The sequence below is a fragment of the Chiloscyllium plagiosum genome, unplaced genomic scaffold (genome assembly GCF_037043375.1).
Source record: "Chiloscyllium plagiosum isolate Xiang-an unplaced genomic scaffold, Cpla_swu_hap1 HiC_scaffold_4, whole genome shotgun sequence".
Classification (NCBI taxonomy): Eukaryota; Metazoa; Chordata; class Chondrichthyes; order Orectolobiformes; family Hemiscylliidae; genus Chiloscyllium; species Chiloscyllium plagiosum.
In genome coordinates this window covers 117,014,260-117,029,634 of record NW_028270142.1, presented here as the reverse complement: position 1 = coordinate 117,029,634, position 15,375 = coordinate 117,014,260, and the positions used below count along the sequence as shown (strand labels likewise).

The window sequence follows — 15,375 nt, the reverse complement described above, 5'->3', positions numbered from 1 at the left end:
AAATGGAAATTTGAACTAAAAAGATACCTCTCAGAACAAGATTACAGAGAATGGTTAAACCACCACAGGACTTATATTACGAAACTGAGACAAAGACAAGATATGGTGGGCAGAGGGCAGGATAGATGTAGGATAATGCTAATCATGAACAGAATGATTGACTGTAAAAGACCAAATTGCCAAATAAACTGTCAACACTCACTGTTGATGATCAGTTCTGAAGCATGATCAGTTTGGTAGTGCTGGAGAAATTTATACAAGTTTGGGTCTCTGATTCCAGGGGGAAATCGTAAAGGATAAGAGGACAAAAAAAAGCATACAACAACAGCTAAGTATTAACACTGTTTATTGAATCTGTTCGTACTCATGTATGTAATGTCAACTTAAATGCTGGGCTACATATTTTCCTTTACAGCTTTTTATTCATAAATGCTCGTGCTCGTTTCTACCCGTACATCGGGCATTATGGACCCTTTTAACTTTGTACAATTGAAACTTGGAAAAATAAAAAATTTCTTTAAAAAAAAACTCCGTTCTCACGCTCCCAGCGGTCTGCCTGAGAGAATCAATCGATGGTAGCGAAGGAGCCTGACTCCCAAACCCCAACCTTGACGTGGCCATATTTTTGGGATGATGGGAAAATCTGTTAATGGGAACAAAAACAAAAAAAGAGTGTCCCCATTAGAGAGCTACCCAGCAAGGAAAAGGAAAATTGAAGTTCTTTTGAAAGCGTAGTCTTTTTTTCCAAACAGGTTGTTCCCATTTATTTCAGAGCTTGAAGCTGTGTGTGGGACAGAATGTCCCCATGAGTAAAACAATAGGTAACCACCAATGTCCCCACTATGGCCATATCTGCATAGTTCCCTGGAACATTGAACCACCTTCATTATTTTTGTTGAATCTACCAATAGGTCTCTCTTGGCATTTTATTAACAATGTATGAAAAGGAAAGTGTTACGGAATAAGTGTGACACGTAGAGAGTTAGGTAGAGCTTCTAATATATGGATAGTCTGGGCAAGGGCCAGAAAGGAGGTGGATAAATTGCCACAATACTGGATACACTGAATAAACTTTACCATAGTTACATGAGACCTATCCTGGCGAGAATCAGGTCGTGCTAAGTTTAAGATCTGATGCAAATGCACGTGTTTCTCTTGTTCAGATCTTTATACTGACATTTTTAAAAAAATAATCGTTCATCTGTGAATGTTACATGGTAAAGGGAAACAAAAGAAAAAGTTAAAAAGGCACCAGAGCTGTATCATTAGTCTCTGAATTCATCTCCAAAAAGCTTAGGCCAGCTAACACCATGTGCTAAATCAACTTCATACAGGAATTTTCCAGGACTGCCTGAACGTAGGCCGAATCTGCAGTGGGTTTCCATAGAAACCGATAGACAAGTTAATGATCTGCAGCCTAGGTGCTGCCAGAGTCACATGATCTTTAATTTCTCTTGTTCACCATTTGTTGCCGTAGTCTGTCCCTCTTTTTCTTTTCAATAAGTCTGCAAGGAACAAAAATGAAAAAAAAATAATGGATCACTGAATTATCACTCATTCCAGTACAAAAGATGGGTGTACTTTCTTTTTGAGCTCATCAAAATGAGACATTTTTGTGTGAACTCTAGCAAAGCTTTCCATTTCAAATACCAATGACAGCATTTGCTATTCCTGAGTCAGATGACAGACAGACACATGTCAACCATGTGTCAGTGACAGTAATTTCACTTTGGAGTTAAAGGTTGTGCGTGAATGTTTTATTCCAGAAATGTGAGCACAAAAATCTAGGCTGTCACTTAGGTGCAGAACTGAGAACTTGTACTGTTTTCTCAACCTGATTAAATAGGCCTTACTTGCCCTCAGTCATCTATTAAAGAAACTATGGCATTGAAGAAAAACAGAAAAGTTTTGAATGAGGTATAGAGAGAGAAAAAGAGAGGGAGAGAAAGGTTAGATTATGAAAGAGAAATTAACGTAAGGGACAAGAGAAAAATCAACATTTAATTTTTTTAAATCTGGAACAACCTATTACACGCAGCAATATGATTGAACAGCTCCAATTGTTTCCATTTTTGGGCTAGTTAGGTTGACTAGCATTGCATTCCCTCATGAAAAGGTATTTTTATCGTTAAATTCCTGCTCTACCTGGCTACAGCAGGTCTGAAGTGTGATGTACTGTACATGTGAATTCAGGAGATTCTGATAAATGAGGGTAACCTATGACTGAGATGCCCTTTGTGTGAAGAAATTAGCAACATAGTGTAAATCAATCAGCATGTTCTGGAGAATCGCAACTTGCCGCATTACTATTTCACTCCCTAAATTTGCTGATTTGTGCATTAATACCGACATATGTTATTATCAAGCTGTTATTTTCCCAGCAATGTTTGACCCATTCATGAACCATTTGTGTAAAATTAGTGCTGTTAATCCATGTTGACTAGAAATGGACTGAGATTGTTTCAACTCATTTTAAAAGGAACTTTATAGAAATACCAACAATTTTCATCTCATCTGTCTGGTACAAGACTTGAATCTCAAAAGTAAAAAGCCAATCCTTGAGAAGTTTCTTTACTGGGGCAACATTAGCAAGGACAAACAATAAATGTTCTCAGTGTAAACGGAGACCCTTGGGTGAGTGTTATTTCTGATTCTTTGCTAAAGCAATCCAGATTAATCACACTGTCCCCTACCTTCCATGATGCGCTTATTCCTTACGAACTCTCTCATGGAAAATTGATCAAACTAGTTGAACACACACACACATAAATATTTTTGACAGACTTGCAATTGCTATTTACCGTCTGTTTCTAGCTTCAGTTAGCTCCATCAGCTGATCTTGTGCAACTCGCAGTTCATCCAGTTGCTGCTGGTACCTGGAGTCACAGCCGTTGTTCCGTTCAAAACTTGACACCTGACTGGAAAGCTCATTTGTCCGATCGCGTAGTTGCTGGATGGATGAATAGAGGTTCTCATCGTCTTCCTCCTGTTTGAAGAATGTATACAATCTTAAAGCGTTCTGCTTGAATGTCACCCAATCAAGATTTCACACACACACATTCTAAATATACGACATTCTTCCGTGAAACTCCATTTCGACGTATATGTCCTCCAATACCTTTTGGTTTTGATTTCACACAGGTCAATTAAAGCTGCAGTGACCAAGTTTGCTAAATTTTTGAAGGGAAACTCCAGAAATCTCACTAAAAGATTCATGGTGAAATATGAATGTCTATAACTCAATGAAAGCAGGCTATCTGATGTAGTTGTGAGACAGAAATCTTGGATACAGGTTTAATATTAATAATATGTGAGGTTGCATGGAGGTTTCTAAAGTAATCGAATAGAATTTTGAGAAGGGAAATCTTGCTGGGCTCTGCAGCAAGAGAGAGGGAGTGGAACTCTCTTCCAAAGAGCTGGCAGCAGCTTGGAGTGAATGGCTTCCTCTCCATTGTAAGATCCCATGAAGTGGAATGCCAAGTTGTAGGAAATCGTGGCCAATTCTTGTGGCTTAGACAATTTCATGCATAGGACACCCAAGTGCACAAGCTTGAGCTTCAGGCTTCAGAGTTTGAGCAGTGTCTGGGTCACTGAAGGAAATCTTTCAGGCAAAGAAATACATGGACTGCACATTCAGAGAGGTGGTCTCACGGCAAGTTAAAGGCAAGCAGGCAGATCAGAAATGAGCGAATGCCAGGCAACCCAACAGAAACCGGCAGGTTATGTTGGAGTCCGTAGAGGTTCCAATAACCAACCGGTTTACCATTCTGGATATTGATGAGAGTGATAGATTGTTGAAAGTGTGCAGCAAGAGTCAAGTCCATGGTTCTGAGTAGCTCAGCTGTACATGTGGGTAGGATAAAAAGCAGAAGGGTAGTACTTATTGGGATTCTTTTAGTTCGAGCTTTTCAACATGACCTCAAGATGGTTTGTTGCCTCCTTGATGTTAGGGTCAGGAATGTCACAGAACAGCTGCAGGACATTCTCCTTGGGGAGGGTGAGCAACCAGAGATCGCAGTCCACATTGGCACTAGCTACATAGATAGGAATGGATATGTGGTCTTGGAATTGGAATTTGGGCAGTTAGGTAGAAAATTAGCAACAGGATGTCTCAAGTAGTAGTTTCCAGATTACTCCCAGTGCCACATACAAATGACTACAGAAAAAGGTAAGACAAATGAGTACATGGCTGGAAAGATGGTACAGGAAGGAGGGATTTAGATCCCTGAGACACTAGAACTGGTTCTGGGGAAGATGGCAGCTGTAAAAGCTGCTTGGGTTGTATCTAAACTGAACTGAGATGGAGTTCCTTGTGGGGTGTTCTGCGAGTGCTGTTGGGATGGTTTCAACTAATTCAGCAGGTGAATAGGAACTAGAAGAGCAGATGAGAAAATAATACCACGGTACACAAAATACTGGAAGAGGCAGATAGCACTAACATAGAGAATAGTCAGTAGATGGAGTCAGCATAAGGGAGAAAATAGTGTAGTCTAAATCAGAGTTACACTGCGTGTATGTGAATGCTCAGAATATTGTTAATAAGACTGGGGAGTTGTAGGCACATATAGCAATGTGGGGATTATTACATTGTGGTGATAACAAAGACTTGGCTTAAGGAAAGGCTAATTTGGATGTTAATATTCCTTGATACAAGGTGTTCAAAAATGATAATAAAGTAAAATAAAACAGGAGAAGGTGGAGTTTTTGCTTTAGGAGAGCATTGCAGTATAGGAGAATGTTGATGTTACAGAGGGATCAAGGATAGTATGGATTTGCTTAAGAGCTAAAGAGAAAGAAGTGTGAATGACATAGTTAGGTGAAACATATAGACCACCAGCTAACGGCCAGTATACAGAGGAACATAGCTAGGTGAAAGTGAGGACTGCAGATGCTGGACAGTCAGAGTCAAAAAGGGGCTGGAAAAGCACATTACTCAGGCAGCATTCGAGGAGCAGAAGAGTCAACATTTCAGGCATAACATTGATTCTCCTGCTCCTTGGATGCTGCAGGACTTGCTGTGCTTTTCCAGCACCACCCTTTTTTACTTGAGAGGAACATATCTGCAAAAGAAATTACAGAGGTGTAAATATCATCGAAGGGACCTTCATTACCTGTATATTGACTGGGACAGTGCTAGTATAAGGGACAGTAAGGGGCATGTATTTCTAGACTGCATACCTGGTATGGCAACTGTACCATTCAAGATTGGAGACGGTTACAGAGAGTGGTGAACTCGGCTCGGACAATCACAAAGGCCAATCTCCCATCTATAGAATCCATCTACCAGGCCCGCTGTCAAGGAAAGGCCACCAGCATTCTCAAAGATCCATCCCACCCTGACAATGCTTGACTCCAACCTCTACCTTTGGGGAGAAGGTACAGAAACCTGAACACAGTTTCTACCCTACTGTTGTTAGAATGCTGAATGGACTCACAAACTCTTAGCATTCACCTGTACCTGTGTTTTTGTTTTGCCACTGTTTACCTATTATTTGCTTATCTATGCGATTTAACTATGTGATCTGCCTGTATTGCTCGCAAGACAAAGCTTTTGACTGTGCCTTGGTACACGTGACAATAAGTTCAATTTTAATAAATTCAATTCAATTCAATTCAGGAAAGTTTCCTACAGCAATATGTGCCCTGTCCAACAGGAAAGGATGCACTGCGAGACATGATTTTTGGGAATGAATTGGGCCTAGTGAAAGATTAGCACATTTAAGGGATAGTGATAATGCATGATGATGGTGCAAAATGCCATGGGTCAATCTAGAGTTAGAATAATCAATTAGCAGGCAGCAGATTTCAATGGGGCAAGAGCAGAGCTGGACAAGATAGACTGAAATGAAATGTTGACAGGAGAAATAGTAGCTGTAAAACAGGTTACCTTCAAAGTGACTGGGTACAGTCAAGATGTGTTCCCTCATCAAGGAAAGGATGCCTATGATAGGTGTCTGATAGGAAATACAGCTGAGATCCAAGCTGAATATGGAAAGTTCAGAAGGGAAGAGAAAAAGCAAATACGAGAAACAAAGAAGGATGATGAAAAAAAGGACTGTCAACTAAACTAAAAGGAAATCCCAAAGCCTTCTATAAGCGCATCAATAGCAAAACAGTAGTAAAAGAAGGAATGTGCTGATTAGGGATCAAAAGGATATTTACGTTTAGAGGCAAGAAGCATGGCTAAGGCGTTAAATGTATATTTTGCATCTGTTTTTACTTACAAGACAGCTGCTGCTCAGACATGGTGACAGAGGAGGAAACTCCATTACTTGAGGTGTTTAAAATTGATCTGGAGGAAGTATTGGATATGCTTTCAGTACTTAAAGTTGACAAAATACTCAGACAAGGTAAGATTCATTCAAAGATATTGAAGAAATTGGGAGTAGAAATTACTGCAGCACTAGGAATTATTTTTCAATCTCTCCTGGATTTGTAGATGGTGCCAGATGAATAGAGAATTATAAACATTATGTCAATGTTCAAAAATAGTTGTAAAGAACAGCATAGCAATGACAGACCAGGCTATTTAACTTTGATGCTGGGGAACCTACAAGAAATTATTAGTCACGTTGTAGTAACATTAAAAATATAGATTGATTCAAAGTTTTCAGGATAGATTTATTCAAGGAAAATTGTGTTTAACTACCTTGCTTCAGTTTTTTGAAGAGTAACAGAGGGAATTGATGGCTGTTGACATGGGAATATGTGGACTTCCAAAAGGATTTCGATACAGTGTCACACAAAATACTTGTGGAGCAAATTACAGGTCAAGGAAAAAAAGGGACAGCAGCAACTTGAATATAAAATTGACAGAAGGATAAGAAACAAGCAGTAATGATTAATGGATATTTTTGGGGCTGAAGGAAAATTTGTGGCGGAGATTCCCAGGGGTCTGTATTGGGACTCTTAGTTTTCTTGATTTATATTGGAATTCAAGCTACAATTTAAAAGTCTGTCGATGACACTAAGCTTGGAAGACCCATAAATTGTGAGAAGGACAGCGTAGACCTCAAAATATATTGACACATTATTGGAGTGGATAGATAGGTGGCAGTTGAAATTTAATGTGGAGAAGTGTGAAGTGATATACTTCAGTGCAAAGATCTTGGAGAGACAATTTAAAATAAAGGGTACTAGTCCAAAGATATGCAGCAGCAGACAGACTTGTCTATGCACATAAGTAATTAAAGACGTCAGGACAAGTAGAGAGAGGTAGCTGTTAATAAATCAAACAGTATTCACAAATAGGGGCAATGAGTACAAGAGCAGGGAGGTTATGATCAACTTATATAAGAAACTGGTTAGGTCTCAGCTGGAGTATTGTGTACAGTTCTAGGAATTACAATATAGGAAAGATGTGAATGAATTAGAGAGAGTTCCAAAAGGTTTCAAAAGCTTTAGGAGTTTGGACAAAGTAAATGAAGAGAAATTGTTTCCACTTGAAATTAGATCGAAAATCAGAGGGCATAGTTTTGAAGTGTTTTGCAAAAGAACCAAATGCGAGATGAGAAAAAGCTTTTTCATACAGTGAGTAATTAGAGTCTAGAATGCACTGCCTGGAATTGTGGTGAAGGCATTGAAGACAGCATTGGATTATTGTTTGCAGAATTACAAGGAAAAGGAGGAAGTTTGGTACTAAGTTAAAATGTGCAGAGAGGCATTCAGGTTCAATGGGATGAATGGTCGCTTGCTACACTGTGACAATTCTGTGAATCTGCCCCACCCATTCCTGCTCTGCAGTAAAAGCAGTTGAGCCAGAGACAGTGAACTGTTTCAAGTCAGGGTTTAATTAGTTGTTAGAGAAGGAGAGAGACCCCATGGATACTAAAAGAAAGGTTTTGGATGTAAATTTGCTTGCTGAGCTGGAAGGTTCGATTTCAGATGTTTCATCACCATACAGGGTATCATCATCAGTGAGCCTCCGGTGAAGCACTAATGGTATGACCTGCTTTTTATTTATGTGTTTATGTTTCCTTGGGTTGGTGATGTCATTTCCTGTGGTGATGTAATTTCCTATTCTTTTTCTCAGGGGGTGGTAAATGGGAATAAGGTCAATGTGTTTGTTGATAGAGTTCCAGTTGGAATGCCATGCTTCTAGGAATTCTCATGCGTGTCTCTGTTTGGCTTGTCCTAGGATGGATGTGTTGTCCCAGTCAAAGTGGTGTCCTTCCTCATCTGTATGTAAAGATATTAGTGAGAGTGGGTCATGTCTTTTTGTGGCGAGTATTTTTAAATACAGATGAGGAAGGACACCACTTTGACTGGGACAACACATCCATCCTAGGACTTGCCAAACAGAGACACGTGTGAGAATTCCTAGAAGCATGGCACTCCAACTGGACCTTTATCAACAAACGCATAGAATCCAAGTCAATTTACTACTCCTGAGAAGAACAGGAAATGACATCGTCACCGCAGGATATGTCATCACCATAGGAAATGATGTCACCAACCCAAGGAAACCTAAACAAATAGAAAGTGGGTCACTAACATCAGCGCTTCACCGGAGGCTCACTGATGATGTTACCTAGTATGGTGATGAAACGTCCAAAAATGAACCTTGCAGTCTAACCAGCAAACCTACATCCAGAACCTCAACCTTAGCTACAAATCTTCTCAAAACTCGCTAAGAAAGGTTTACTTCTTGATTATTGAGAACATAAACTACTACGTAGCTGCCATGCATTTTAGAGAATTTGGCAGCAAAGATTGCAAACAGTAATTCAAACCATTAATTTAAAACAGAAAGATAATCACAAATTAGTCTTGTATTGTTGTGATTGAGAATTCTTTTAGATAGGCAACGATTCCTGAGGACATAAGCAGTAGAGACATATATAAATATTAAATTTGGCCTGTTCAATCTGCCATGAGAGGGAGCTGTTGCTAGCATTTCACACCATCCTGCCCTTTAGAAGATTGTAGTGAACTGTCTGCTTGAACTGCTTTGGTTTAACTTATGTAGGTACACCTTTAGTTCTGTTAGGGAAGAGGTCCGGCTTATGAACCAGCAGCATTAAAGGAACAGCAATAAAGCCCCAAGTTAAGATAGTACATGATTTAGAGGAGAACATGGCAGTGTCCCATGAATTTGCTGCTCTTGCCATTCTATGCAGTAAAGGTTATGGGTTTGAAAGGTGCTTCTGAAGCACCCTTAGTGAGTTGCTACAGTGCACCCTGTAGATGGTACACACTGCTGTCGTTGTGCTTCGATGGTGGTGGGAGTGAACATCGAAGGTGCTGCAGGCTGCATTATCATTAGAGTCATAGAGATGTACAGCATGGATACAGACCCTTCGGTCCAACCCGTCCATGCCGACCAGGTACCCCAACCCAATCTAGTCCCACCTGCCAGCACCCGGCCCATATCCCTCCAAGCCTTTCCTATTCATATACCCATCCAAATGCCTCTTAAATGTTGCAATTGTACCAGCCTCCACCACTTCATGAGTGTTTGCAGAGTCACACTCATCCAGACAGATGGAAGTTATTCCATTATGTTCCTAGCTTATGTCAGATAGCAGATACACTTTGAGAAGCAGCAGATGAGTTACTTGTCACAGAATTCCCACCTCTGACCTGCCCTTTTGGCCGTAATGTCTACCCAGTCTCAAGGTTTGGGAATGATTATTTAGGACTGAGGATGGGAGAAATGTTTTTATTTAAAGGTTTATGAATCATTGGAACACTCTACCCCAGAGAATTGTGGGTGTGTCATCATTGAGAATGGGTGCAATTCTTTCTGAGTTGATTTTGAAAGTGCAGTGTCATTGCATTTTATGGTGACTAACACGCCCACACTCATCTGCTGAGGAAACTTGGCTGATCAGATGCCAATTATTCGGTTAAGAGCGAACAGTCACATTGGACAAGATTCTCAACCTATCACAGATCTCAATACTGGTGTTCTGCATCACCAGAACCTAAATAGAGGCCAGGAGCTACTGAGGGACTGCCAGTTGAAGCCTAGTTGGCATATCCAGAAGTGAGAGGGTGAAGAAATTTTATACTCTTCTAATGGGGTGGGGGTCATGGGCAGCAGACAAGGCAGGGTATACTTCTCAGATCCCACCCCTTACTCCCATTCTAATTAATGGTGTGGCAAGAAGTGGGTAAGTACCTCATCAGAGCTGACTCCTCAATTATACCTCCCCCTTACCACCTCCAGGGAGATTAACATCACACCCTATATTTAAAGCTGACATAGATATTTGATCTCTCATGGAAAAAAGGGATTTAGGAAATGAGCAGGAAATGAGAGCTGATGTTGAAGATCAGCCAGAGTAGGCTTGCAGTCTACTCCTCTTCCTATATCTTATGTTCTGAAACACAAGCAAAGATGTTTGATGGAGCATTGTCAATGTAACCTCATTTGACAATCAGATGTTGTGGGCTAGGACTGTTAGCTGAACTGTGGAACAGTGTTTATTAACAGTTGATATAAGCAAGATAGTTTGGTAAGTTTTCAATCACATTATTGTAAAGACATAAATCGTGAAGTAATTCATTCCAGCAGTTACAAATGACCCCACTGCTGCTGTGTGTCACTCTCTCTACCTGAAAGTGGTGGTTTCTGTGTTTGCATGAGTGTGTGTGCGTGTGTGTGTGTGTGTGTGTTTGTGGTTTCCGGTTTAATCTATATGTGTGGTGCTGTTCTCTCTTTATTTTTAAAAAAATTGATGGAGATCTTTTAATTACTTACAACATTATTATTTTCTGCTACCTGTGCATCGAGGTTATTTAACATGACCTTGTATCCTTGCCCTACTGGAGAAATGCAACTCACTTCCTTCAGATCAGGGCTGAGTTTAGGAACTCTATGCATGGCCAAATACAACCAGATAACAGTCCTACCTAACTGCACCTGATTGTAGAATGAGGCTACATTACTACATCATATATGTGAGATTAAAAAATAGGTCTATTTCCTGTTTTCATTACTTTACATTTTATGTGCGGTTGTGATTACCATTTTCTTTGTACAAGCTAAGAAAGCAGTTTATAAGAATGATGCTGTGCCCTATGCAATCCATTTGACATGGGACAGGACTAGCATTTGGGAAAAACTTGCTTTTATTCATTCGTGGAATATGGGTATCACTGGCTAGGCCAGCATTTATTGCTAGTCTCTAGTTTCACTTGAGAAGGTGGTGGTTAGCTGCCATCTTGAATCAAGTTAAAAATCACACAACACCAGGTTATAGTCCAACAGGTTTAATTGGAAGCACACTAGCTTTCGGAGCGACGCTCCTTAATCAGGTGATATAACCTGGTGTTGTGTGATTTTTAACTTTGTACACCCCAGTCCAACACCGGCATCTTCAAATCTTGAATCAATGCAGTCCATGTGCTGTAGGTGGACTCTCAGGGAATGAATTCCACTGGACCTAACTGTTTCCCTCTTTCCAATCATGTAGCTGAACGTGAGGAGAACAATATGCAATGTTAAGGAATGAAAAGCTCCTTGGTGATTTTGATACATGCTTCTTTCAAACGTACCACAGTACAATAAAAATAACACCTGAGAATTCATTTCTCCTGTACTCCAGTTCTCACTATCGTAGTTCAGAAATGAGTTTGCCATCAAGGTGGAGGGACACAGTGGACTGGGCATGTGAACTGGTGCAGAGGAAGGTGGTAGCATCACCTTACTTGAGGGTGATATGACTGTCAATCTCAAGAGCTGGGTAGGTCCCAGAAATCTGAGTGTCCTTCCCCAAGTCCAACATGTCATCGATCATTCTTTACTTGTGCTTCAGAACGTAAGTGAGAAGATGAGTAAATAGTGTGCCCTGCTGAGGCTGCTCCAGTTCAATACGACCATGGCTGAGCTTCAACATCAGCTTCACTTTTCTGCTCTCTCCTTTGATTCACACAGAGGCCAAATAACAGTCTTTCTCAGCCTTAAATAAGGGATTCAGTATTAACCTTCCTGAAGAAGGGCTTATGCCCGAAACGTCGATTCTCCTGTTCCCTGGATGCTGCCTGACCTGCTGCGCTTTTCCAGCAACATATTTTCAGTTCAGTATTAACCTTACATGGTCTGTAAGAGGTAAAAGGGGAATATAGAAGAGTCCCTTACCAAACTCCTGTGAGGGTTGAAATCTGAGGCTGTCTTTCCTCGAAAAAGGCATTCACATGATTTTCCTATATTGTTTATAGATACCTATTCCTTATACTGGGTTATAACTATAACATGCCAGGAAGGAGGAAGAGGTCTGGGCATCTTTAGCTCCAGTACCAATAAGTATGGAGGAAAACATGTGTTTAATAAAATGGGAAATAAGACACCTTATTTAGAGCTTGGTTACATCATATTTTTCATGTCATCCCTTGCACAAAGGATGAAGAAAGTGAATGCACAACATGTCAAATATCACAAGCAGCACTCATGCTTTAAACAGAGGGGACATCAACTCCCAGAAGGACAGTTTAATAGTATCTCAATGCATGAATAGTTAATGGTAAGGATCAAAAAAACATAGGAAAGCCCAAATATTAGCTTTTCACTGCAGTTTTTAAATAATGAGCACATGAAATAATCTACTGAAAGAATCATAATTTTGAAGGTTACAAGATATCTCCAGTTTAAAAGATTGTCCAATGCATTTGACTCTTATTGTTGGTCAAGAGCCCCATGATCATTTTTAGACAGAGTAGCTACAGAGCACACGTCAACTCCAGTGACTCACTTTACCCAGAATGTACTACAGGGAAGATACAGGAACATATTCCCCCTGGTGGTGAAAAGATGAAATCATACAAAAAACAATTATCTCCATCTTAGATTGTCAGAACATCTCAGTGGAAATCACTGTTGATGTTTGAATCTGAACAAACAATTGTTGAGCCATTACAAATGTGCTAATTTGCACATATTTTAGAGAAGTTTCTTGTTTCTCTAACAAATTCACAAAGAAAAAAAATTATCTTATCATATTGTCAGTGGTATACATGAAGAGTATAAGTGACCACGATTTGTAATGAATTTTGTGGGTAAAAATCTGTAAATGCCAAATTCTTGACATAATATCCCATCATTAATACCATTCCAGGGACAAGTATTGATAGACATCATGGTCAAAGCAGTGTCACTGATAGTGATCGATGATATCTTATACTTGGTATTGCTGTCACTTCTGAACACTAAAATTCACAGTGATTAGATTACTTACAGTGTGGAAACAGGCCCTTCAGCCCAACAAGTCCACACCGACCCATACCCCTACACCATGGGCAATTTAGCATGGCCAATTCACCTGGCCTGCACATCTTTGGACTGTGGGAGGAAACCCACGCAGACACAGGGACAATGTGCAAACTCCATACAGTCAGTCGCCTAAGTCGGGAATTGAACCCGGGTCTCTAGTGCTGTGAAGCAGCAGTGCTAACCACTGTGCCACCATGCCGCCCAAGTGATGGACTCTAAGAATAAGTACCAATGACCTGAATGTTGTATTTGTGCTGAAAGATGGTGAAGTTGCTTTTGAAGAATTTTAACAAAAGAAAAGTGTCATGAACAATGATGATCACTCCTTGTTTCAGAATTACCACTGGTTGCATTCAGGGAAGGGTTACCATCTTTTAGAGCAAGGACAAGGTAGTTCATTAACTCATTAGTGCCCTTTTGGATTTGCATTCAAGTTGGCACTCACTTCATGATTTTTTTTCTTGCATTGGAATGGTGTTTAATATATATTTGAATCAAAAGTTAGATCTCCGTGATGGTGTAATTTTGTTTCTTTTGTCATTATTATTCATTTTTATGATTTTTTTAAACACAGATGCAATGTATGCAAAGTACATTTCTGTTTGGATTAAAAAGTAAAATTGATTGATTTATTGAATCAATTGGACTGTCACAATTCAGCATCATTATGCTGCAATGCAGCCAGCATCTCTGGTACCTGAACATGGAAAGCCAAACAGAGAAATCTGGGGCTTGCTATAATTGATACTCTGCATCTTAACAGCAGTTTAAGTGCTCACAGATGGAAATTTAAAGTTTCTCTTGAGTTGATGGGAATTCCCATATTTTATGTTGTTTATCCCACCGCAAGAAAATTTGAAAAAGTTGCATCTCATTGAATGAGATGTAACTGTAATTTTTAATGACATACTAAGTCATAATTAATACCAGGTAATAACTCTGGCCCTAGAAAACTAAGTTTATCTTTGAAAAGTTTTAAGTTTCTCCAATATTATAGCAACCGTGTATTTTGATTGCAGTTAATAAAATGTTGTTTATGATATTACAGGTTCTGGCTTAATCTTTTGTGCATACTCAAATCTTTATTTTTGCTCTTAATAAGATGATTAAATAGTGAAGAATAATTTACTCCCTCATTTGCTATCTTTGAGAAACGAACTGGCTACTTAATGTTCTTGATTATATTACTGTTACTGGACACTAGAGATCCCTTTAGCTGCTACAGGAATGAAATTAACATGGAAAAAGATGAAATTCATTCAACAGAGACTTTAGTGCTCATCTTTGTTCAGTCAGAAGTGAGAATTGTTGCTTTGTAACTGACCACGAAATTTGAGTAAAGAACTTTATGTACAATTACTTATTATTACTCATAATGGATTCCCTGGGTAAGTTTCTATTGGGTATGGATCCAAGTGGCATGGCAGTTCCTTGTCATGATAATGCTGGAAATTTCAGTTAATCAATTTCTGATTCACTTGCTGCAGAACACTTGATAGACTGAGGGCAACACATTGACTGAGCATCAGTTGTCAGCAGTTGATGAAATCATCATTTCTCCTATTCTAAAGAAGGAGGAACAGAAATCCCTCAGATGGCAGTTTGAAGTCCTGTGATAAAAAGAGCTATGGTTCAGGTCAGGGAGAAAAAAATATGTATTTCTTACTTTTTTCCCCAAATAAACTTCCTCTGATGTGGATATTTCAAAGCGGCTCTTAGTAACTGGAGCCCTGCTGAGGTATTGAGATCATTCCAAGGGAACAGGAGTCTAATGTACCTTAAAAACATTCTCCTTGAGAAAAAAGTTAACACTCATTACAGAGTATGGAGTTTGCTGGATGCTGCATTGAACTCAAAACACACAACCTGAGCATACACTGCTTTAAGCTTTCCAGGATTTCAGGTGCTCACAATTGCATTATTGGTCCCGAGGAGTGAGGATTTATTACAAAATATATGAAGGATTCATTGATAATTGTTTCACTGAGAGGATTCTCTGAAGAATGAACTCAAGTATAAGAATATATCAATGGATTCAATGGGTAAGGATGATGGACTTTGGAAATACACATAGGTGAGTGATTCTTTGCATAAAACTAAATTTTAAATGATGCTACAGATAGATGCCAATCTGTGAATTATCATGATAAGATTTTTTTAGT

At 39.5% G+C, this 15,375-nt stretch overlaps 1 protein-coding gene across 2 annotated transcripts in view; it reads right to left on the bottom strand.

Annotated features, from left to right (window-relative positions):
• Nucleotides 1-329: 329 nt before the first annotated feature.
• LOC122548917 (1-phosphatidylinositol 4,5-bisphosphate phosphodiesterase gamma-1-like) overlaps nucleotides 330-15,375 on the bottom strand; it is a 206,006-nt gene continuing 190,960 nt past the window's right edge. For both annotated transcript variants that reach the window (XM_043687891.2, XM_043687892.2), the window contains exons 31-32: nucleotides 2,802-2,986; nucleotides 330-1,505 (exon numbers count right to left, since the gene is read on the bottom strand). In XM_043687891.2, coding sequence (XP_043543826.1) covers nucleotides 1,445-1,505; nucleotides 2,802-2,986 — 246 coding nt within the window. In that variant the 3' untranslated portion in view covers nucleotides 330-1,444. The remainder of the gene's footprint in view (nucleotides 1,506-2,801; nucleotides 2,987-15,375) is intronic.